Source organism: Besnoitia besnoiti, chromosome VI (genome assembly GCF_002563875.1).
Source record: "Besnoitia besnoiti strain Bb-Ger1 chromosome VI, whole genome shotgun sequence".
Classification (NCBI taxonomy): domain Eukaryota; phylum Apicomplexa; class Conoidasida; order Eucoccidiorida; family Sarcocystidae; genus Besnoitia; species Besnoitia besnoiti.
This window is the reverse complement of record NC_042361.1, coordinates 2,517,387-2,540,578: the sequence shown is the minus strand read 5'-3', so window position 1 is coordinate 2,540,578 and position 23,192 is coordinate 2,517,387. Positions and strand designations below refer to the sequence as shown.

The window sequence follows — 23,192 nt, the reverse complement described above, 5'->3', positions numbered from 1 at the left end:
GCCTCTTCATTCTCTTTCGTTTCCTTTTCGCGGCATTCCTCGGTTGTTTCCTCTGCGCTTCTCCACGAGGGAGATCAGAATTCCCCCGGCAACAGCGTCACGCCTCGAAGGGGGCGGGCCTTCTGAAACTATTTTTTGAAGGGGCGCCGCGCTTCCCTTTCTCTCGCTCGTCGTTGTTTCCCTTTCTCAGCCGCTCCCACCTTTCTGCCTGCTGGCGCATCTCCTGAGAGGTAGCGGGGGGCGTCCTCCTTCTCAGTCTGTGCTCCTTGAGGCCGCGCCCTCTCCACGGCGTGACAAGAAATCCATAGAGGGACTCCGCGCCGCTTCAGTCGTCGCAGGCCTTTGAAAACCGAGTTGTTTCCTCCGTCTGTTGGTGCATGCGCCGATACTTTCTCGTTCGGGCTCGCACGTCTCTCCCGTTTGTTGTCTGTTGACTCGCATCAAATCCTGACCTTGCTCCGCCTCTTCTCACCGTTTTTTTCCGCGCCCTCGCTGCGCGTGTGCACTCCGAGAGGTTCAGCGAACGCCGCACTTCCACCCTCTCTCTGTCGCGCTCGCCTCGCCTTCCTCGCTGGTCTGTTTCTCGCTGCGGTCTGCGTGTGCGTTTTCCTCTCCCGTCCCGCGTATGGCGAATGCGGAGGGGCCTGCGAGCCCCGGGGGGGCGGCGCCTTGGGGGCGTCGGACGCGGTCGCGGCTCCAGGCCCGCTCGTGGGCCCGAACGTCTCCAAAGCCGTGAGCTCCAACATGAGTCTGCTAGATCGGCAGATTGAGCAGCTGCGGAGGTGCGAGTGCATTCCCGAACGAGAAGTGAAGGTCCTCTGCGCCAAGGCGAAGGAAATCCTCGTGGAGGAGAGCAACGTCCAGAGAGTTGACGTCCCTGTCACGGTACCCAGATCCACGCAGCTTCAGACTAAACTCTGAAACCCTCACTAGCATGAACAAACAAATATATACCTATGTGTTTAGGTTTTTCCGCATGCATGTGTCTTTATATCATGTTTTTTGCAGGGGGGGAGGGGGGGGAGGAGAGCGTGTGCAGAGTGCTGAAGAACTCGAGACAGACAGCGTGCCACTTGGCGGGTGCTTGAGGATACTCGACGCGCGTGGACAGCAGAGGGGAGGGGCCGCTGTGGCAGCGTGTCTGCTTTGCGGCGGTCTGCGTCCCTTGTGGAGTCGTTTTTGCCGAGGAAGCGCGCCCGCCGCAGATTCGTCGCAACTCGTTTGCTGCTTGTCTCAAACAGAAAAGAGACCTATGCGTGTAGCGGATTAGTTGCTCGGGGGATGGCTGCAGGCTTCACGCGGCGTCTGCTCTTCTGGGCGTCACCGTCGATTTGCAGTTTAGCAACGGCGTATGTTGGAGGCTGCACTGCTTTCTTCGCATCAACTCGGTGTTGTCGTGATTCTCATCTTCGAACGCAGCTGTGTGTCAGTCAATCCCGGGACGGAGGATGTCTTTTTTGCGGCTTTTGAAGGCGCGGATTGCTAATATCCGCAGGCGAGTGGAGAATTCGTTTTGCGTTCTATGTGCTTGGCGTGGATCCCGTGGACCCTCGAAACGCCTTTTTTTCGATTTTTTTCGATTTCTTCGCGCCCTCTTTCGGCTCGCGTGTGCGCAGATTTGCGGCGACGTCCACGGTCAGTTTTACGACTTGTTGGAGCTCTTTCGCGTGGGGAACTTCCTTCCAGAGACGAGTTACTTGTTCCTTGGAGACTTTGTCGACCGCGGCTACTTCTCCGTGGAGACCTTTCTCTTTCTCCTCGCCCTAAAAGTTCGCTACCCTGACCGCATCACGCTCATCCGCGGCAACCATGAGTCTCGCCAAATCACTCAAGTAAGCGACGCGCGAGTCTTCAACACCTGGTCTTTTGTCTGTCTCTCTCTCTTTGCGGGGCTGTGCCACGGTGGTGGGTGCATGTTCTGCCGCATTGAGATGTAGTCGGAGTGATGTAAATCTATCCCGTGTAAATACCAGGGCTCTCCATGTGTGAGCTGGGGAAAAAGTACCGGCCTCTGTCTCTCCGTTCGGTGAGCGCCTCGCGCGAGTTCAGGGTCCAGAGTTTGGGGTTCGCCTCTAGGCTTTTTTCGTTTTGCTTTAGGGTCAAGGGTCCCAGATGCGCGTGCGTCGGGCGCTGGGAGGGAGAGGTCGCGCGTTGAATGTGCGCGAGGCTGCGTAAAAGGCTCCTGTTTGCGTGTTTCGGCTGAGACTCGGGGTGCGTTCAGGTCTACGGCTTCTACGACGAGTGCCTGAGGAAGTACGGCAGCAGCACGGTGTGGAGATATTGCACAGAGGTCTTCGATTACCTCGCCCTCGCGGCCATCATCGACGATCGTCTTTTCGCGCTCCACGGCGGTCTTTCGCCAGCCATCTCGAGTGTCGACGAGGTAAACCGCCTCTGGCTGCCCGGCTTGCCACACGTGCGCGTGTCTCGGGCATCCTGCATGCGTGGCTTTCCAAACCGAAGCCGCGCAGCCTCCGAGTGCGCGCGAGTGCCGAGGCGGCCGCCGGCTGTTGTGGGCCGTCTGGTTCCGAGTTCTGCGCGTTTTTTCTCGATTTTCAGCGGTCTTTGTGAAGGCGCAGTGAAGCTAAGGCAGAGCTTAAGGCACTTTCTTTTTTCGCGCAGATCCGGTCAATCGACCGCAAGCAGGAGGTACCGCACGAAGGGCCCATGTGCGACTTGCTCTGGAGCGACCCCGAAGGTGAGACTCGACTTCGCTCTCTTCTCTCTGTCTTTTCTCTTCTTCTGGTTTTAGCGCGCACGCCTCTGGGCTCTCATGTCGAGGCATGCGTTTTCGTTTTTTCTATTTTTCAGACATGCAGGGCTGGGGGTACAGCCCCAGAGGCGCGGGCTACCTCTTTGGTGCGGACATTGTCAAGGCAGTAAGTGCAGAAAATGAAAAAAACGCGGGGCAGGGGCGAAGCAAAGTCTCTTAATCGTAGAGGAGGAACGCCGCGGATGTTCGCGATAGACAGAATGTGGGAAAAATTGAACCTTGTGTCGGGTGCCGCCGCGCGCGCGTCTCCCTCGCCATGCAGCCTTCTTTTGCGGAGTGGGTCTGAATCCACTCCGCACGGAGGCCGAAGCGAGGCATGAGAAGGAAAGGCGCGCTTTGTGCGCCCGGCTCAGAGTAAATAGGCGCGAGACACCGGCGAAGCGCCCGCGACGCGTGAGGATGCATGTGACGAGCCGTCTCACTTCTTTTTCATTCAGTTCTGCCATACAAACAACATCGAAATCATCGCCCGCGCCCATCAGCTCGTTATGGATGTAAGTCCCTCGCAAGCAGGTCTCGTCTCTCTCCCCGCCCTCCTGGTCGCCGCTTTTCCGGTGTTTTTCCGCGTGACTCGTTGCAGACGGCCTTTGCGTCTCTCCCGTGATGTGCGAGAATCCGCGTCTTCCGCACGCGTTCTCTGCGTGTCTCTCTCCGCTCCTCAGCTGTGGATGTTTTTATTTTTTTTTCGTTGTGTATCTTTTTCCAGGGATACAAATGGTGGTTTGGCAAGAAGCTCGTCACGGTCTGGTCTGCGCCGAACTACTGCTACAGGTGCGAGGGGCCGATTTACTCAGAAAAAACGTCTGCTTTCGGAATCACTCAATTCTATCTGCAAGTTGTAATGTAATATTATTCATATCTGTATTTTTTTTTTTCAAATAATGCAACAAAATTCTCTCACCGCCCTTCAGCTCCGTACCCAGCAGTGCGGGCCCCGAATCGCTCCTGTAGACTATATGCATATATATATTCATATACATGTATCTAATATATATTATTATAGATGTATGTGGGACTTTTGTACGCCAGCTGTAATTAATAGTTTTTTTACTTTTTTCCTTCAGATGCGGGAACGTGGCTACTGTGATGGAGCTCGACGAGCACCTAAATTATCAGTTCAAGACTTTCGAAGCGGCGCCGCCGGTGAGTCCCCTCGCGATCTCTTTTCTTGCTGTCTCAGGCGGCCCACAAACCTGCACATGGACTTTCAACCATGGGGCTATGCATGCACAGATACATACGCATATATATATATATATATATATATATATATATATATATATATATATATATATATACGTTATATATATATATATATATATATATATATATATATCCGCATATAATGCAGTGTATATATATATATCTGCATACACATGTATGTGCGAGTGTTTTTTGTGAGGGAGGATGTTTCCCGTCGCTTTTTTGTAGATGTGGGCCGCGCACAGGAGTGTTTCTGCTGCGTCGGTGGAAAGATCTGCGCGCGTCTGTGGGTGGGTCGAGCAGTCGGCAGAGGTCGGATTTTCTCGCGGATGTGCTTGCTCTGAGGGGAGTGCGTGGATAAAGGCGAACTGTGCTGTGGTGCTTTGTTCAGGAACGGCGCGGAATTCCGTCGAAAAAACCTCCTCCCGACTATTTCTTGTAGCGGAGCCGACAGCCGGAGAGCCGGGTGTTTTCGAGTCGAACGCGCCTCGCTCTGCATCCTCGCGCTTTGAATTCTCGCGTGTGGCTCTCTCTGATTTGTTTTCGGTGCCTTCTTCCCTCGTCGGCGCCCGCTCCCTCCGCTCTCGCCTTCTCTTTCCATCTTTTCTTCTCGCTTCTTCTCCGCGCCCTGATCATTTGCGGGCGTTTGTTTTCTGTCGAACTCAAACGCAGCGACATCGCTGGCGGTACAAAATGTAAAATTCCTAGAGTGCCTCTGCGGCCAGGGGGCTAAAAAAGAGATTCCACGAGAGTCCGCAGCTTGCGAGCGTCTCCGAACACTTTCGGAGATGGAACACTCCGCATGCATGCAACTTTTTCCACAGAAACACTCCTCAGGCACGTAGCTTTCTTCTGAACAGAGACATGCGTCCAGTTACTTTTTTGCGCGCATGCAGACGGAGATCCCACCGCGACATGTGGAGAGTTGGGAGCGAGCCGCACTCGAGAGTCAAGGACCTTCAGATCGGTTTTCTACAGACGTGCAGCAAGTCAAGTCCCTCACAGGCGCTGCGTGTGTTTAACGGTGGATGCTCAACGAGCGCCGTTAACAAAGGCATGGAAGGCCACACAGGCGCTCACCTATCCACACGCATGCGAAGACATGCGCATATCTCAACAGCTTCATATATATATATTATATATATATATATATATATTGCCGCGACGGACAGGATAGGTATCCTCTCAGAAATTAAGCGCACTCTAGGATCTACTCAGAAGAGAAAAAAAGCTCGCAGTTCAGTAGGCTTTCTCTCCGTTCTCAGGGTGTCTGCAGCGCGCCGGATCTTTGGATTTTCTTGCATGCCCACGTGGCGCGCGACTGCCGTTGCTTGACTCTCTCCCGTTCTCCCTGTCGTTCTGTCTCCACGGGGCTTGTCCCGATTTTTTGGTCTTTTATTCTTGTTCCTGGAATTCTATGCTACATGCGCGCGCGCTCCGCGTTCTGCACGAACCAGGCAACCGTGCGGCGGACGCCTGCAAACAAGAAAAAAAGGAGAGACGAAATCAGAGAAAACAGCGTCTAGCCGCACGCCCCCCGTCCGCGTGCACTCAGAAAGTTAGGCTGTACGATCGGTTCCGCCCGGAACCCTCCGGAAGTCCCGCAGAGCGCTTGGAGCGCTCATATAAATATATATATATATCACTTGTATACATATAGATGTCCGGGTTATACATATATACACGGGTTTACATAGGGTTTTCCTACTGAATATTTTTAGCATGTATTTGCATGTAAACACTGCGACAGAAAGGAAAAAGCAAGCACAGTCCACTACGTATACAGACAATGTATTCGTGTATAGAAAGGAGAAGAAGGCGCTGGAGAGGAGGGCGACAGACGGCAGCCGTGTGTAGAGTCCTGCGTTTCACTTCTTCGTTCGCGTTTTCGCTCTCGCTTTTTACCTTCCTCCAGGGAGAGGAACTGAAACTTCGGGCCGAGGAAGCGACGGAGGCGCGCGTTCGAAACCGTCTGCGAGAATCTCGCAGAGAGGAGAAAGACTCGCCGAAAACGCGAAAAAAGCACAGAAAAGAAAGCATTCCCGGAAGGAACAGCCTCCAGAAGGAAGCGACAGGCGCGAGAGGGAAGCCGAGCAGAGACAGACAAACCCCGAGGCCCGCGGAGAGTCGAAGCCGCAGAGACGCGGAAGCGACAAAGAAGGGAGGAAGGAACTACCCGACTTGACGACGAAGCGGAGAAACGAGAGTGAGAGAGAGCGAATTAGGAGACTGATCGAGCGCCGACGCACGGCCTCACCTTTCGAAAGATGCCGTCGGGCTTGGAGCGATCGAACTGCAGGCCAAACCGAGAAGCAAGACAACGAAGAGTGACAGCGCGTGCACTGCACTGCGCAGAAGGAGAGGCGGAACAAAGACCGATCGAGACAGAAAGAGCGTGTGACAACGCGCAGAGGAGGGACGCAAGTGGCGGCGTGAAGGCGAGGAATCAGAAACAAGAAAGAAATCCGCGCACGTAGACGCCGAGAGCTAATCGCCGTCGATGACAGCTCGGGCAGCAGGAAACCGCCAATCAGAGTCTCGAAAAAAGTTTTGAATTCGACCACAAGTCCGGTACACCGCAGAAACAAGCCCCACACACGCAGGGCCCTACACACAGAGAGCAGATCGCTAGTCAGCCGAACACCCCCTCCCGCAAACGCGACGAGCAGCTGCGGAGTTGACGACGGAAACCCTAAACCCTAAAAGGCACAGAGGCGTGGCCGCAGACACGCACAGCGCTCGCATGCATCCTTCCATCGTGAGTGCCAAACGGAGTCTGCCAGTCCCTTGGTATGAACCCTAAACCCCAATCGATGCATCTCACCTCGATCACGTTCTTCAGGCCGAAGTTGTCTGCGATGACCTCCGCCAAGTAGGCGATGGAGGGCTCTGCGACGGCCGCAGCGAAGAGCGAAGAAGCGATTTGCCCGAAGGAAAAAGGAAAAAACAACAGAGTGCCTCGTGCGTAGGGCCCCCAACCCCCCCCCGACGCGGAGAAGAGGCTGGAGGACCGGAGAACCGAAACAGAAGGCGACGCGCACGCGCGCAAGGTATGATCTTCTCACGACTCGCGAGAGACAGGCTTCCTTGTCCCCCCTTCTGCTCCCCCCCCCTCCTCTCTCTCGCTTCCTCGCCCTCCCCGTTCGAGTCTAGCTCGAGTTGGAAATCCGCGCAGACAAGGGAAAAACGCGCGAAAAACAAACGTCCCTCACCATTCTGGTCGGCGTCTGCCGCAAGGATCATGAAGCTTTCTTCCTCGCTGAGGGTGGGCGCTTGGAGAACGCGGAGAATCACTTCGCCTGCGTCCTCGCTGAAAACGAACTGACGCAGCGGCGCGCCGCTGCCGCCGACGACGAAAGGCGTCTTGTGTCCTGCAGACGCAAAGCGAACGCAGAGCGCCTGAGAGGCCGCCGCGGAGGCGGCTCGCGCGAGCGAGACAAACAGCTGTCGCCTCGAGAGCCGCTCCCCTGCGCGGTCCGCTGGATCGTCCCACGCGCGAGGAGGTAGCACAACAAACGCCTGCTGAATTCGGTCTCGAGGAGACGAGCGCTGGACTGCCTGCAGATTAACCCCAGGCTTCACTCATCTGCCCCGCGGCCGTTAGCACCTCGCCGAGCAGGAAGCCATGGCTACGGGCTGCTGAGGCAACGCGTCGACTGCAAGCTCTTTGAACCCACAAGGCCTGAACGCCGCAGATCCTGCGCGCTCTGCTTACGGGAGGCGAGGAAAGCCTTGTGAACAAGCGCGGGGAGCACGTGGGCGCGCTCCAGCGAAAATTGGTCGAAGGGGCCGTAGAGGTTCGTCGGACAGACGCAGCGCCAGGCGTAGCCGAAGCGCCGGCGATGGAGGCGCACAGAGACTTCCAGCATCCGCTTCGCGTAGGAGTATCCCTCGTTCGAGGGATGCGGCGCTCCTGTGCTGCTCACCCACACGCGCAGGGAAGAGAACGATGCCGAAGCTGGAGGCGACGTCCCAAGGGTTCAGGGTAGGGCGAGGACTCATTGAACGCGACGCGCAGGACACAGAGCCCTCCAGGCGCGCCTCCGCAGCAAAAATTTAGAACCAAAGTGAGGGAGACTCACGCACAAACGGCGCAGGCGCACAGGCAGCGAACGCCACGCGCCGCGCACGCAGAAGAAAATACAAGCAAGCACGAAACGACGAGCGAGGGAGAGATTTCACGCGGAGAAGAAGAAAATAAGGCGCGACAGCCTCTCGTAGAAGGCGTTCGCTGCCACCGGCGACCGCAAGAGGGCGCAGTGAGAGAGAGAGTCGCCTTCGCATCTGCCGCGACTGCTTCGGCGTTTGGGTTTCCCTTTTTTTGCCTCACTGGAGTTGCTCTTCGCGCATGACCTCGCCAGACTCCGCGCAGTGCGCCGGAAAAATGCAGGTTGACAGGCAGAAGACCGCGCGCGTCACCTGGGAAGAGAGGAAAATCACTCGCGTCTGATGAACGCGTCGCAGGCCGAGGCCAACCAGAAGCGCGTGCTTGGGCAGCGCCCTTCGCAAACTCTCCCCTGCATGCAGGTTCGGGCCCCCCATTCACTTGTCGATGCACGTCTAGATACTCGACGTGAATGGGAATCAGATCGCTCGAGTCCACGCAGAGATAGCGCAGCGAGGAGTGAGGAAACGCGAGCACGAAGTCGCGGGCGCACACGGAGTAGAGTGTCTGCAGTCGCTCAGCGCCGGAGGAAAGCGGAATCCAGAAACGAGAGAGGAAAGGTGGAACCGCGCAGCATACCCGGAAGCGGTGCGCCAGGCGAACGACGTTGTCGTTGATGTGCATGTTGTCTTCAAAAAACTCCAGCTGAAAAGGAAAAAACGCAATTCTGGACAGAAGCAGACTCCTCCACGTGCACGCGTGCACAAGCATGCAGCGGTAGATGGAAAATAGATGAAAGCGAATACAGATAGGTAGATTTCAATAAATCGACACAGAGAGAGACAGAGAGACAGATAGATATACGAATACATAGATATAACGCAAAGAATCGACGCGCTGCTCCGTGCAGATGCCGAAAGAGACAACCGAGCCGTGGAGGCACTCTCCACCAGCGGCGACAAAATGAGAGAGGAAACAAATCTTACCAGATGTCTAGTTCGAAAAGATATACCTTTCTGCAGCGCCCGGTGAGCAAGCTCAAGTCGGAAGAAGACGCTCCCTTTCGTACAGGCACATTATCAGTATTACACTCTATCTACGTGTATGTATATATATAGGTATTTATATATGTATGCATGTGCATATGTATATTAAATATATTTATGTATGTGTTTAGAGATGTATGTATGTGCATATGTACATATGTATACATATATGTATGCATTATATATACATGCATGTATAGATGTATATAGGTATGTATGCAAGTCCTTCCTTGCCGGCAAAGGCGGAGGCCAGAAAGCACCGAACAGGCCAGATGTCACTCGCGGAAACTTTTTTTGAAACAAATTTGACGGCGTACGTTGTGCGACATATTATCGAAGAGTCCGCCAACGCGCGCGGCGAGATGAATCAAAGCAACGGGTCGATACCGCAGAAAGAGAGCCTCAGTGGGCTCGAAGGACCTAAAAAGTCAAAGACACACCGCACACCAAGATCGTAAAACGCGCACAGAAGAAGCGAAAGCTGCACGTAGAGACAGGAAAAGGCCGCGACAGAAGACACGCCGAGAGAGACGCGCCGGCAGAGCGCAGGAGACGCAGAGACACAGAGTCACATTCGGGAGAGGGCACGTGCAACGTTACTAAGAAGTGCCTCGGGCTTTACAGGGAAAGCAGACACCTGAGAGGTCACAAAAGAAGCATCACAACAACTCAACCCCGGCGTTTCTAGACGTCACTGAAGTTTAGGGTTTCGACTTTTTCGAGCCTAAATTCACTCGCGCGACCCGCGTCCTCGCTCCCACAGCGCGTGACTCGAGCGAGAGGAGACTGGTCACCAGGCTCTCTCAAAAAGGGTGTCGACGCAGGGAGAGCGATCGCGTCTACGTCGAGAGCGGGCGCGGCGTGGAGTCTCTTTCTTTTTTTGCGTCGCTAGCCCTTACCTCAGATCCGCTTCGCGGGAGCCGACGAAAATGAACTCGAATCCTCTGCCGCACAGACGCACCGTCTCCACGCCTGCGTGCCTCTCAGAAGAAGAGCAAGAAGAAGAAGAGCAAGAAGAAGAAGAGCAAGAAGAAGAACACGGGGAAGAAGAAGACGGGGAAGAAGAAGGAAGCGAGGTCGTTTGTTCGCGCCGCAGAATAGACTGGAGAGCCTGCCCGACGAGCCCGGTGCCGCCTGTGACAAGGCATACCGGCAGACGGGAGGTGGAGTGCGGAGAGTTGTCCATTTCGTTGGATGGAAGACGGAGAAGCAGCCCTCCCCAGACACGCGAGACAAAAGTATGCAAATATGCACACAGAGAGAGACAGGTTGATAACGCTGGAGTTCGCTCTCACTGTAAGTCCAACCACAGGGTTCTTCTTGCGCGCGGACTGCTTGAGGGTTCTTTTTTCGCGCTCACGTCGTGCCTCGCGCCTCGAGTCTGACAGCGGAGAATGCTGAGGCACAAATCTCGGCGCAGAGTTCGCATTTCGAGGAGAGATGTAGATGGATGACAGTGTGCTGCCAACAAAAAGGGAAATTCCACATAGCCTTCCAGATATAGACAGATTTATTCAATAAAATCTAGCCATTTACAGATGGACATCTGCGCGGGTATGCATCGGCGTCACAGCTGGTTCTGGACCTCGCAGAGCGGCCAAGCGCTTTGCGAAAAAAAAGGGAATTTCTCTCTATCTCTCCTCGAGACACATCACGCCGGCAAGTCGAAACGAGAGTCGAGCCCCTTCCTATCGCTTTGTTTGTTCTGTATGCTGGGGAAAAAGCGGAGAAACGAGCTTGGTTGACTTGAGAAAAGGCAGATTCGCGAGCTCGCGGTTGTCTCTCTGTGCGTGGTTGCGCTGTCTCGCTCTTTTCTCCGCATGCATGCTGGAAAAGTACTTTCTCCCACCTCGCTGATCCTGTCCTTCTACTCGCTACTGCGAAGACAGAAACCGAGAAAAGGTGAAACGCTGGCGCACCCAGAGGGCTGTGACAAAGCAGAGAACCCTGACGTTCTTCGCTCTTCTTTCTTCGCCGCTTCGGAAAACTGGCCTCGAAGAAAAGCTGCGAAGCACGCGAGCCGGCAGCCACGCACGGTCGTGGGGTGTCTGTGCACCCGAACGAAAGAAGAGGAACGAGGCAGATGTGTGTCTCTCTGTCCGTTGCTCCGAGCTTGTTTTTTGGATTTGCTTCATTCTGCATGCTGCATAGTTCCTTTGCTCCGTCTCCTCGCATCGGCGCAACGATTAGGACGAGCCCTCGGCGCCGCGCATCTGTGCCGCTCGCTCGCGAGTGCCTTTCGCCGGCATTCTGTTCCGCATTCGACCTCGTCTGCGACTTCTCTGTTCTCTCTAGTCTCCTTTGCCAGCGGCCTCGCCTCGCCTGCTTCGTGAGGGGCGCTCTGCGAGGGCGCGCCCGCGTCTCCCGCGCGTTGTTGTTGCCTGCGCGCCGCTTCGCAGTTCGCTTTCTGCCTCTCGACTTCACATTCGTTCTCCTTCTGCCTCTCCGACCTGTCGCTCGCTCTGTTGCATCCGCGCCCTCGCGCAAGGCAGCGCGTCTTCTCCTTCTCTATCCGCAATGCCGCGGGCTCCTCTTCTTCCTCGTGTCCGCGTTTGATGCCTGTCGGCTGTGGTGGAGGCTGGCTGGTCTGCCTCGCACAGCGCCCAGAGGAGAAGGGCTGTTTGCGTGACTTTCTTCGCTTTCCAAAACGGCGCGAGCAAGATGTCTCGCGCGACTCTGGGGTAGAGCTTGTGTATGTCCGTCTCTGTCCCGCTTGCCTGAAATCGGGGGCATCTTCAGCCCTCTTTCTCTCTCCTCTCCCCCGTCCTCTCCGCCTCTCCGTCCGCGCCCAGAAGGGAGGAAGGCGCCTCGACGCGTCTCCCCACCTCTCCTCGCGGCGGACTGCTCACCGAAATGGCTCTCCGTCCGCGCGACAGCTCCGCGGCGCCCGCAGAGGGGCTGCTTCTGCCGCCTCCGCGGGCGCTTCTGCTGCAGGCAGGCGGCCACGCCGACGTCCCCCACGGAGACGACGCGTCGCCGCACACCGAGCCCGCGCGCTTCTGTCTCTCGCCGACTTGCGCGCGCGGGCGCCGAGAGAGCGCGCAGACGTCTTCGCCGTCGCTGCCGTCGCGGCGCCTCGAGAGCCTCGCGGGCGCCTGTGAGCGCGGCGCAGGCCTCCTCGCTCGTGCAGAGCGGCGCGTCGCGCGAGACGTCGACGTCTGCTTGACCGGCGCGGAGGAACAGGAGAGCCTGACGCCCTTCTCGTCGGCTCAGGTTCTGCTTGAGGCGTTTCTGGACCGCTACCTGGAGGACGAAGAGAAGGCGCGCAAAGCGCACGAAGATGAGGAGAAGGGCGATGCGACCCTCGCCTTCGGGAGCCTGCGAGACGCCGCGACGGCCTCCTCTTCTTCCTCTTCTTCCCCCTCCTCTGCCTTCGCCTTCTGCTGCCCGCCTCGCGCATACTCGCGGCCTCGCGCGCTCTTCTTCAAACGGCCGCTTCTGCCGCTGCTCCCCTTCTCGCTGAGTGTACGTACGCTGCACCGGCGCCAGCTGCCGCCCGAGCTCGTCGCGTGTCTACACCGAGACGGCGGGGTCTTTGGCGCGGGCGACTCGGCGGCCTCCCCGCTGCTGCCTTTTTCGCCTCTCCCCTGCTACCAGCTGCTCGAGCCGCTGCAGGCGCTGTGCTGCTACCGCGGCAGCGAGGCCTTCCTCGTCTCGTGCTTGGTCTCGCAGTCCCCGTGTCTCCGCGTGGGCCCACTGCAGGGCGGCGACATCCTGTCCGTGCACCTCTCGCCCGCGCCCGTCGGGCTCCTCTTCCCCTCTGTCTCTCACTTGCTCTTCTTCCTCACCCCCGCTGTCCTCCACGTCTTTGCGGTGGTCGGGGTCGCCCTGCCGTCGTTGCCTGCGGCGGCGGCCTCAGGCGCACCCTCCGAAGGAGCGCCTGCGCAGGCTGCGAGCGTCGCCAGCCTCCTCGTCTGCGGCGGAGAGGCTCGCGCCGCGGAGACTTTCCTCGCGGCCGAGACAGGCGCGCTGCCGCTCCTGCTGCCTGCGTACGCCGCCGCTACCCCCGCGCCCCCCTTCGCCTCCGCGCCGTTGTCTCCGAGCGTTCGGCTGACCCGCGGGGCCTTCCGACTCGTGAGGCTCCAGAACCTCTCGTTGGCGCTTCCCGACGAGCTGCGCGTCCGCTTTGCGGCCTTCGCGGCGGCCCTGGGGCGCCGCGCTGCCCTCGCCGCAGCCTCTGGCGGCGCGCAGAACCGCTCGCGGACGCCGGTCGCCTTCTTCGCCTCGACTCTGGATGGAGCGGTTTTTCTCTCTGCGCCCGAGGGGGAGAGCGAGGCGCGCGACGGCGCGCTTCACAGCTGCGACGAGAGACGCCGCGAGCGCACAAGCCGACAAGGCGACGTGTATCAGCTAGTTCTGCGCGCCGGCGCTCCGTCGCTGCTGCACTCCCCGGCCTCCCTGAAGTGCCTGTCGCTGTCTGCGGCACCCGCGGCGCCGCGAGGCCTCGATCAGTGTCTTCTCTGCCGAAAGAGATGCCAGCCACCGGAGGCGGGGCGCCGCGACCGCGCCGCGCTCACCGGGCCGCCGCCCCACACGCGCGGAGACGCGGGCGTGAAACTCCTCAGGAGCTTTCCCGCGGGTCTCCTCGCCGTCGTCGACGACCGCGACGGGCTCTACGTTTACCGCCTCGTCTCCCGCGAGACACGGAGGGGCTTCGGAGCCCTCGCCGCCGCGGCGCGCCCGCAGCGGGCAGTCGGCCCCGGGGGCCACGAAGCGACCCTCGCTTCAGAACGCGGAGCGTGGAGCTCCCTCTTCAGCTCTGCCGCCACCACGTTCGCCGGCGCAGAGAAGAGCGAGGAGGGAATGCAAGGAGACGCGAGCGGCAGCGAGGAAGAAGCAGAGAGGCACCGGCAGGGATGGGCTGTGGCGAGCGTTCTCGGCGCAGTCTCCCAAAAAATCAGAAAACTGTAAGGGGTCGCGTTGCGGGATCTGCGTGTCTGTCGTTCCCTTTCTCTCCTGGTCGCCGTGGGGGTGGCGACAACGCTGCAGAGGCGACTGAGCGCCAAGTCGCTCGTTAAAGGCTCTCCGCCCGTTCGCCTCCTCTTCGCCTCTTGTTCTCTCAACCCTGAAGCGTGGAGTCTCAAGAGCGGAATCAGACCGTGCATGTGCAGATGGAATGCCATATATATATATATATATATTCATATATTTTTGTATGTTGTATGTAGACGAACTGCTGTAGCTTTTCCGTGGACATATACTGGCCTCAATACGTATGCCTGTGTAGGAATTGCAATTGTTTCCGCGTGCTCTATGTTCGCTGCCTTCAGGTTGTCTCGCCCTTCTGCTGACGCGTCTGAGTCCCTTTTGTCTGCGGTGCCCAGTCTGTGGGCGACGCCCGCGGTCCTGCCGGCGAGTCGTTTGTCGGCTGCTTTAGCGGAGCGTCTAGCGTACCCCGAGGGTTTCTCTTCATCGCTCGGCGCCAATGGAGAGAGCGAACGCGAGGCTTCGCTTGGAGCCGGTCTGGCGTCGTCGCCCTCTGCGTCGCCGTGTCCCTTCTTCTCGCTCTCGCGCGAGGCCTACGAAGAGGCTGCGGCGGCGGCACCACAGGCCTCGCTGGAGCCGTGGATCCCCATGCGCACCCGTGGCGAGGTCGGCGCGTACCGCGACCGCGTCGCCTCGGCAGTCCCCCTGAAGGGCCTTGAGTGCGTCGCTTACCTGCCGGCGCGTGCCTGGCGCCGGCAGCTGCTGTGCGCGCCTCGCGCTGAGGCACCAGAGAGGCCGCGCGAGGGAGAGGGACGAGGCCTTCCTGGAAGCGAAGAAGAAGACGCGGGAAGGACGGTTTTCTTCTCTTTCTTTTCGAAAGAAAAGCTCGCGAAGGGCGGCGTCGCACGTGGAGGCCGCCGGTGTGCGGAGGGAGACGACTCTGTGTCGCAGCGAGCGTGCGAGGACGCCCTTCTCTCCATCGTGGATGTGGTTCCTTCTTTCACTGCGGGCCCCCATCCCACAGTGACGGTGGTCACTGCTCGCGGCGATCGCGTGATCCTTCGTCTGCTTCCGTCGTCGGCCTCCTGTCAGGCGTGTCGCTGCCCAGCAGCCGGCGAGCATGTCGACGCGCCTGAGGCAGGGCTGCCGCTGTGCTTGCTGAGCTCGTCTGTGTTGCCTTCACCTTTCTTCCCGGTCGTCGCTTGCCCGTCGAAAGCGCCTTCCGCATCGCGCTTTGCCTCCCCGCTTCCCCGCTCGCTGGAGGTCTCCTCGGCCGCGACGGGCGCGTGTTCCTACTACGGCAACGGTCTCAGCTTGTTCGCGGCGTCGCCCTCTTTGGTTCGTTTGGCGTCCGCCGAGGGGCCAAACGCCGCGGGAGCCGCCTCGGATGCCTCCGCAGCCTTTGTCTCGCTCCGCATCTCGCTTCCAGCTTCGTCGTCGTCGTGCTCGCCCTTCTTCCTATCCTCCTCGCTGCCGGTGCAGCTGCCTTCAGCGCCCCTCGCTGCAGGCGAAGTGCCCCTTTTTTTCGCCTCAACTGGCTCCTCGCCTTCGTTTTCGCTCCCCGCCACCGACGGCCTCGCGCCGTCGCTCGACTTGTCTCTCTTCGCCTCGCTCGGCCTCGCGCCAACCGCGGCGCCGCTGGACGAAGCTGCGCTGGTGCGCCGGCACCTGCTCATCGCCTGCGAGACGGAAGTCCTCCTCGTCTCGGTTGAGCGAACGCGCGCCTACCTCGCCTCGCCTGGCGACCTCGCCGCGCTGCCCGTCGCAGAGGCCTACTCCGCCTTCTCGCAACCCCCCACGGGCCCGCGCGCCCTCGCCGCCAGGGACGCCAGCTGGGCTCTGGAGACCTGCACGGCCGCGCGCGCGGCCGCCGCCGCCTCGCTTCGCGCCCGCGCCCACGGCGCCGCAACCGCGGTCGTCGCCGGTGCCTTGTCGGGGCCCGGTGTCCCGGCGCCCGCGTCAGGTGTCGGGCCTCTCGGGACCGAGAGGCTGGCAGTGGAGAGGAGGCTGCAGCCGCAGCTGGCGAACGCGTCGTTTCGCGACGCCGTCTTTCCGCCGGAGATGGCGCTTCCCGTGTGGACGCCGTCGCTGTGGGCGTGTCTCTTCCAGGCGGTCAGCGAGGGTGACGCGGTCGCCAGAGAGAATGGCGGCGTGGGCGCGGGTCGCGACCTTTTCTTCACGCCCCCCGGCTGCGCCGCAGAGGGCGCTTCACAGCAAATCTGTTTTGTGCGGCGACTGCATCTGGCGCTCGCGGCGCGAGCGGACGACAGGTCAGACAGGGGCGCGCCGGCGCAGAGTGCGCGCTCAGAAGGCCGCGGGGGTGGCGAGCAGCGGCCCGGCGCCCGGCGCGGAGGGCGGAGCGAAGAAGAAGAGAACCTCGGCTGGTGGGCGGAGGAGGAGGGGAGGGAGGCGGAGGGCTTCAGCAACCAAGCGCTCGCTCTCGGTTGGGACCACGAGCCCGAAGTCGAGGAAGTCGCGCCGTGGATTGACGGCCTCGCCGCGCGCGCCGCCCTCCTGCTGCGCGTCGTCGCCGACTGGCCAGTCTGCGTGGTGAACGCCTCGGTGAGAACAGCGGAGGGACAATTTCTTTCATTTTGTTTTCGAAAATCTAAGTTAGGCGGGCTCGACAGAAGGCAGTCAGTGCAGCGTGGCTTCTGCCAGAAGGGCGCCACACGGGTTCGAGGGGGGTCAGGAGAGACGAGAGACGTTCCCGGCTTCGCGTCCGCGCGCGATGTCTCGCTTCGCTGTGTAAATCCTGGTCGTCACGCATACGTGTTCATATCCGCCCCCTTCCCCCCCCCCCCCCCCCCCGGCGTCTTCCTGCTTTTTTAGCGTATTTGTGCGCTCTGTGGTGCGTGTTTTCTCCAGCTGTTGGATCCCTACGTTTCGGGGTCGCTTCTTCCGCTGGCGGCGCCGTCGCCTCTGGCCCCGTCGTCTCCCTCGTTCTCGAGTCTGCCTCCGCGTCTCTTCCCGCTCTGCGTCCGCTGGAATGCAGCTTACTTGGCTGCGTTGTACGATCACTTGAACGCGTTCCTCCACTTTCTCTATCTGCAGTGCCTGCCCACCTCGAGTCTCGCGTTCCTGGCTGCGCTGCTTGCTGCGCCACTCTCGCCTGCGGCTCTGCTGCGGGAGGCGCCCGGGCCTCACAGAGATGCCGCGGCGCGGGCGCGGGCCGCGGTCGCGGCGCTGCTGGAGCCGCGTGGAGGCGAGAAGCGCGCAGGGGGAGAAGATGCGTGCGGCGCGGTCGACGCGGAGATGCGGGGGGAGGACGCGAACGCGCGTCGGGGCGGCGTGAAGGGCAGCGAGGCGAAACAGGAGGGGGAAGCCAAGTACCGCGAGCAGCAGCTGCTTCTCTTGGGGTTGACGCTGAGTCTCCTCAGGGCTCGAGAGATCCTGTACCTGTTCCTGCTCCTTCAGGAGCTCTCGCCGGCTCGGCAGCAGCACGTCTGGTTCCTTCTGCTCTCCTCGTCTGCGGGCGACGAGGCAGCTGAGACGCGTGAGAAGGCGCCGCTGGCGCAGGCCATTTGCGCGCAAGCGAGCTCGCAGGAGGCGGAGGCGTCTTCTCGCGTCGCGCGGCTACTCCTGAGCACGCCTTTCCGCGCGCTGCTTTTCTATGAGAAGGCGGGGAGTCACGAGGGCGAAGATGGAGAGGAAGACGCCGGCGAAGAGCTGTGCGTCAGACTGATGCATGCGCTCCTCCTCCTCGACCCGAGCCCGCAGCGGCCAGGCAGCATCACGCGCCGCCTCTTCGCCGCGCTTCCATGGTGAGACAGAGAGACCTCCACTGCCGCAGCTTTCTCAGTAAAAGAGGGCCGATCTTCACGCTCCGGTGCCGAGAGTTCGGCAGGCGCGACTGCTGCGCCTCACTCGCGGCTAGCCGCGGATGAACACGCGCCCGCGCGTCGGTGCATCGAGTTCATCCTTCCGGCGATCTTCGGGCCTCTGCCTCCGCGTTCTGTCTTCTTCGATCGGTCTCGCCGCTCTCCCTCTTCGCCCTCGCTCATGGTGTCTTTTCCCCCCTGTCCCCCCCCCCCCCCCCCCCCCCCCCCCCCCCCCCTCTATGGGTATGCGCGCGGTCTTCGCCCGGCTTTTTGCTTCGCTCCTGTCTGATATTGCACAGACGGGCAAGCTGCTGCCTTCCGTGAGGCGTGGTTCTCGTGTGTTTGTGGTTTTCTTTTTTTAGGCTCGCGGCGAAGTGCAGCGTGTCGCGCCTGCTGCCGCGATGGTGGAGTGCAGAGACGGAGGCGAGCGCGAGCCTCGCCTCGCTCGCCTCATGCCGGCGCCTGTCTCGCTTCGTCAGCGACTTGTTTGCCGGCTTTCCAGGGTTCAGCCAGGTAAAGGACATCGCAGGTCCACGCCATCCTGGAGCCTCTGTGCGTGTGAAGCTGTCGCAGCATGCCCGCGTATACTCGCAACCGCGTCTTCGAGTGCATGCGTCGTTCAAGAAGATACGGAGGCGACGACGAGAATGCTTTTTTGTGTTTAGAAAATGTATGTGCACGCATGCGTCGCAGATGTCGTGTTCATCGAAGGCACGCTGATGTTGGAAGTTATGGACAACGCTCTACATATATATAAGCATATGTATATATGTAGTTGTGAACTTTGAGGTATTCGGGTTTATGTCTTGACGATGAAGCATAGGCTCATGCAGGCGAATCTCTGTGTGCTTAGAAACGAGGCGGCATCGCCGCGGTATCTCTGGGGGTTAGTATCAAGAGGCAGTTTTCTTTGAGTCGCAGACGCCTCCACGCACGGCGTGGCTCGAGTTTGAGTGCGAAAAAAGGAAAGCAGCACGGTCTTCGGTCGCCCTGATACACGTCTATGATGTTTCCATTGATTTCCGTCGCGGTCCCTCTTTATCTTGCGCAGGAAGCCTTTTTTGCGACGGCGATGGAGCACTTTGTCGTCTCGATGTGCCCGCCGCGCCCGCACGTCGCGCTCCACTTTGCGCTGCGCCTCCTGGTTCTGCGCGCTCCGTCCTCGACGTCTTCTCTGCCGGCGAACCCCGAGGCGGTTGTGAACGCTTTCGGTGAGGCCGTGGCGCGTGGGGCCGCGCGGGAGGCCGAACGAGTCTGCGCCCGCGAAGGAAAAACCGACGAGGCGACTTCCCGCCGCTGTCTCGCTGAGGCCTGGGCGCGCTTCCTCGCGGCAGTCTTCAGGTACGAGCTGCAGCCCGACGCGTTCTTCGAGGGCGACGGAGGCGAAGCGGTGGGCAGTGGAAGCGCGCAGGAAAGGGGATGCGAAGCGGGAACGGGACGGGAGAGGGAGGAAGTGCGGAGGGTGGCCCTGCAGCGGCTGCAGTGGGCGGCTCTCGACCAACTGTTCGGTGTCTATACACTGCAGCTCCCGCCGCTTCCTGGCGAGGCGAGCGCGCAGGGGGACAGAAGCCGCCGCCTCTGCGAAGCGCGTGCTTTTGGGGTCTTTGGACCTTTCCAGCCTCCAGGAAACGGCTTTGTCATCTCTGCGTTGGAGGACCTCATCCAGGCGAGTCTGGACTGCGGTGTATGTACACCTGAGGCCCCGGCCGACAAGACGCATGCAGCATCTCCTTTCTTCGGAGCGGCGCCCGTCTCATCCGCGGTGTCTTTTCCCCCCGGTGCGCAATCGCCTTCTCAACTTGCTCTCTCCTCCGAAGATATCTGCTCGCCAGCTTTTGCAAGCGCTGCGGGAGCCGCAGGCGGAAGCGACGCGGACGGCTGGACTGATAAGGGTGCGCCGCTGCGGGCGACGGCGCTGTCACCAGAGGCCCTCCGGTCGATCCAGGTGTATCTGCACCACCGTTTTTTTCAGGAAGGAAAGGCCGCCCAGGGCGACGTGTTGCTTCGCGAGTACAGACACCATGGCGCCCGCGTGGAGTCTGCAGCGGTCCTGTGTGCACTTGCTACGCGCGGAGGGCGGCCGCCTCGAGTCCAGGACGCTTCGAACTTGCCTCTCGAGGAGGGCGCCGGCGCCGAAGAAGACGCAGACATGTTGGGGGAGAAGAGCGAGGCAGCCGCGGACGCCCCGGGCACCCTCCTCCTGCCCCTCACCGTCAGGGCCGAGGCCCTGCGGTGGGCGGAGGCGACGCTGAACGAGGTGCTCGCCGAGCTTCAGAAGGAGGCTGAAGAGGGGGGGGAGACGCAGAGTGCAGACGCGCAGACGCGAGACGACGCGGCGTCTCTCGACTCGCTGCTGCGGCTCTTTGGGCAGTTCTTTCAGACAGCGGAAGAAATCGCCCTTCTGGCGAGGGCTGGGCAGGGAGAGGCGGAGAAGGAACTCGAAGACGCGAGCGAAAAAGAGCGAGTCCACGAGGAGGGAGAGCGAGGCGTCGGGGCGACGAGTCAAGGCACAAAGCGAACGATTGCGCGGCTAACTGTCGTCAAAGGCGCCGTTCGCGCGATGAGAGAGGTGTGGCTCTCGGCCAGGGTGGGGGGGGTGGGGATAAAGGAGGGGGAGGGGGTTCTTTGCGTTCCAGTGCAGTGAAACGTGGGGAGTGCAGGAAGAATAGAATCTGTTCTCGTGTTTTCTGCGCTTCTTCGCACACCTCGTCTTTCTCAGTTGCGTGATTGTCTCGCATGGGGCCTGGCCGCTGTTCGTTGCGTGTGCGTCCTGTGTGTCGGCCGTCGAGTTGCATTCGTATTTCCCTCGATGCGTTTTTTTTTTACTTTGGTGTCAGGTCACTGAAAACGTGCAGCTGCCGCTTTGGCGCCACCTGAAAGATCGGCTGGAGCGGCAGCACACGCGGGCCCTGCGCGGCCCGGCGCCGGCTCCGGCCTCTTTCTGTCTCTCGCCCGAGGCTGGGAGAGTGTCTCTCGCGTCGCCCTGCCAGGACGACAACTTCCCTGCGTTCCTGGTCCCCGCCGTCTCGCTCTCCGGTGTATGCACACTCGGGCAGCAGCTCGAGACAGTGCCGAAGCTGTTCCAAGAGGCCCAGCTGTCGCTCTGCGTGCCGCTCGCTCTCCGCGCGGTCGTCGTGGACTTCCGGCGACTCGCCTCCCGATCGCTTCTCGCCCTTCTTCCGCCTCCTGTCGCCGCCGCCGCGGGCCCCGAGGCCGCCTTAGCGCAGGCCGGGGGCGGGGAGGCGGGGGAGGAGGCGGCGGCGTGGAGCGACGAGGTTGAAGATCGCCTACTGAACTCGCCTCAAGTCCTCGGCATTCAGAGCGCAGCGGACGCCGTGCGGGAGACCGCAGAGACGCTCCTCTGTGCATTTGCTGCGCGCCTCGCCCTCGCGCCCGCCTGCTTCCGCCCGTAAGTCTGAAAAGACGCTGCTGTGGACAGCCTCTCTGTCCTCTGGCGGGGCCCAGACACTCAGATGCACAGAGCTGGACGGGCTCCCCCCGCCGCAGCGGCTGATAGAGCGTTTTGGCAGACGTGCGTGCATGCACATCTGTCTCTGTACGTGGTTGTATATACTTTGCCTGCAAAGCCGATACGCGTCGATTTGCGCGGCGTCAGAAGGGCCGTTCACGAATATTTATACACTTCCCGATGGTATTGAGAGCCGCGCGTTCTCTCTGTCCAGCCTAGCGTCTCATCCTCGTCTGCGTATGCACGCGAATTGAGTTGGAGGGACCTCGTCGGGGGTTCACTGGCGCCTTGTTTGTCTCGAATTGCGCATGTGCAGGTTGACCGCCACTTTGGATCTTCCGCGACCTGCTTCGCCTCCGCCGCTGGCTGAGGCGGCCTCCCCCCTCATCGAGAACGTCCTCGCCGTCTGTATGTACAGCTGGTCTCCTCAGTCCCTCTCTGTTTGCGCGTCCGTCGCGCGCCTGCCGCCCTTCTCCGTTGGGCAGTCGGGCAGCGTAGAGCTGCTGGCTTCCCTCGAGACGCTCCACGCCTTTTCGCGGCGCTTGTCTGCGGGGGCGCGCAGCAGCGGCCTTGGCGACCACCCTGCCCCCCCTCCAGTGAAACCGACCGCGGCGCGCCTTCTCGTCGCGCAGACGTGGCTGGGCCTGGGCGACGCCTCCAGTACCGCCTACGTCGAGGCCTTCCGCGCCTACGCCGAGCTGCTGCAGGCCCGCGACAGACTCCTTGACGCGTGTGAGCGTCTGTCGCAGCTCCTGGCGGAGGTGCGAGCGCAGGCTGAGCAACTAACGGGGGGGCGAGTGGCGGCGCACCAGGCGCTTGTCTTCGCCTTTGAGGACGTCGAGGAACACGTGGTTGCGGTGATTTTGGCACTCGTCGCACGCTGGCTCGAGCACGCGCTTCGGGCGAAGACGCAGGCGGGCGGGCGCGCTTTGAGCCCCGACGCGGAAGGGGACGCGAGCGAGCTGCGCCGAGGCGTCCTGCCTTTCCTGCACTCTGTGCTGAGGCAGAGTGAAGCCGCCGCTGAGGAAGATGCAGGAGAAAGCGCGGCGCGAGACGCGCACGCGGGCGGAGCCAGAATCACCGCGGAGGCCGCCCAGGCCGCGCGCGAGGCGCTCGCGAAGCTCGAGAGCTTCCTCGGAGTCGAGGAGCTGTAGAGTCCGACCCAGTGAAGACAGTGAAAGCGCAGGCCTAAATGGGGGTATCGGGAAGGGTCCAGGCTTCAGGAGGGCTTCGGCGTTTGACGTCGCCGGGAGAAGAAGAGACGATGAAGACAGAAGCGCGCGAGGAGAGAGTGAGACCGAGTGAAGATTTTTTGAAAAAGCTTCACGACAGGGCCCGGCGACTCCCGCGTCTGTGTGCTGATGGAGACTGGATCGCAAGCCAGTCTGCAAACCGGCACGACGACAGAAAGGATCTGTCACAGAAGTGAGGGTTTATTCATCGGTTTTGACGCGTTTTGTGCGTGGAAACGCTTGCGGCATCTCTTTCTCTGGCGGCGGTGTTTTGTGGGCAGTCGTTCTCTCCCTCTCTCGCGTGTGTCAGTTCGTCCTGTGTGTAGCGGAAACTGCACGTTTCCGCTCTTGGCTTTTTGTCTCGAAGACTAGACGCCATCAAGCTTGAATGCAGGCCCGCCGCATCAAATCCTGCTATCTGGGTGCGATAATTCAATCATACCAAAAGCCGTTTGTAAGAAAATCAAACCAATTTAGTAGGGTAGACATTTAGCAAAGTCCATTCTCTTCCTTACCAGACATAGTAGTGCTTTTATGATCCCAGGCTGGTTTAATAAGTCAAAATTCAGTCGGGACGCTAGCTTTCCCTGCACACGGCCATTCAGGCGCAGCTGCGC

At 60.3% G+C, this 23,192-nt stretch overlaps 3 protein-coding genes across 3 annotated transcripts; 2 read left to right on the top strand and 1 right to left on the bottom strand.

The window, feature by feature from the left end:
* Positions 1–744: 744 nt before the first annotated feature.
* Positions 745–4,418, top strand: BESB_067700 (protein phosphatase 4, catalytic subunit; the record flags this gene model as incomplete). The annotated part of the gene is made up of 9 exons (XM_029365163.1): positions 745–885; positions 1,617–1,832; positions 2,222–2,383; positions 2,623–2,698; positions 2,812–2,879; positions 3,211–3,267; positions 3,480–3,544; positions 3,838–3,916; positions 4,368–4,418. 9 exons carry the CDS (start codon positions 745–747, stop codon positions 4,416–4,418), a joined length of 915 nt encoding a protein of 304 aa, XP_029218746.1.
* A 978-nt stretch (positions 4,419–5,396) lies between these two features.
* Positions 5,397–10,313, bottom strand: BESB_067690 (GDP-L-fucose synthetase; the record flags this gene model as incomplete). Its single annotated transcript, XM_029365162.1, has 10 exons — positions 5,397–5,452; positions 5,882–5,948; positions 6,234–6,269; positions 6,801–6,865; positions 7,189–7,347; positions 7,692–7,894; positions 8,307–8,395; positions 8,721–8,786; positions 9,445–9,547; positions 10,027–10,313. The coding sequence occupies 10 exons, from the start codon at positions 10,311–10,313 to the stop codon at positions 5,397–5,399; spliced, it is 1,131 nt and encodes a 376-aa protein (XP_029218745.1).
* A 1,667-nt stretch (positions 10,314–11,980) lies between these two features.
* BESB_067680 (uncharacterized protein) lies at positions 11,981–22,497 on the top strand (the record flags this gene model as incomplete). The annotated part of the gene is made up of 7 exons (XM_029365161.1): positions 11,981–14,034; positions 14,398–16,615; positions 16,922–17,817; positions 18,237–18,387; positions 18,926–20,461; positions 20,712–21,283; positions 21,660–22,497. The coding sequence occupies 7 exons, from the start codon at positions 11,981–11,983 to the stop codon at positions 22,495–22,497; spliced, it is 8,265 nt and encodes a 2,754-aa protein (XP_029218744.1).
* Positions 22,498–23,192: the final 695 nt, after the last annotated feature.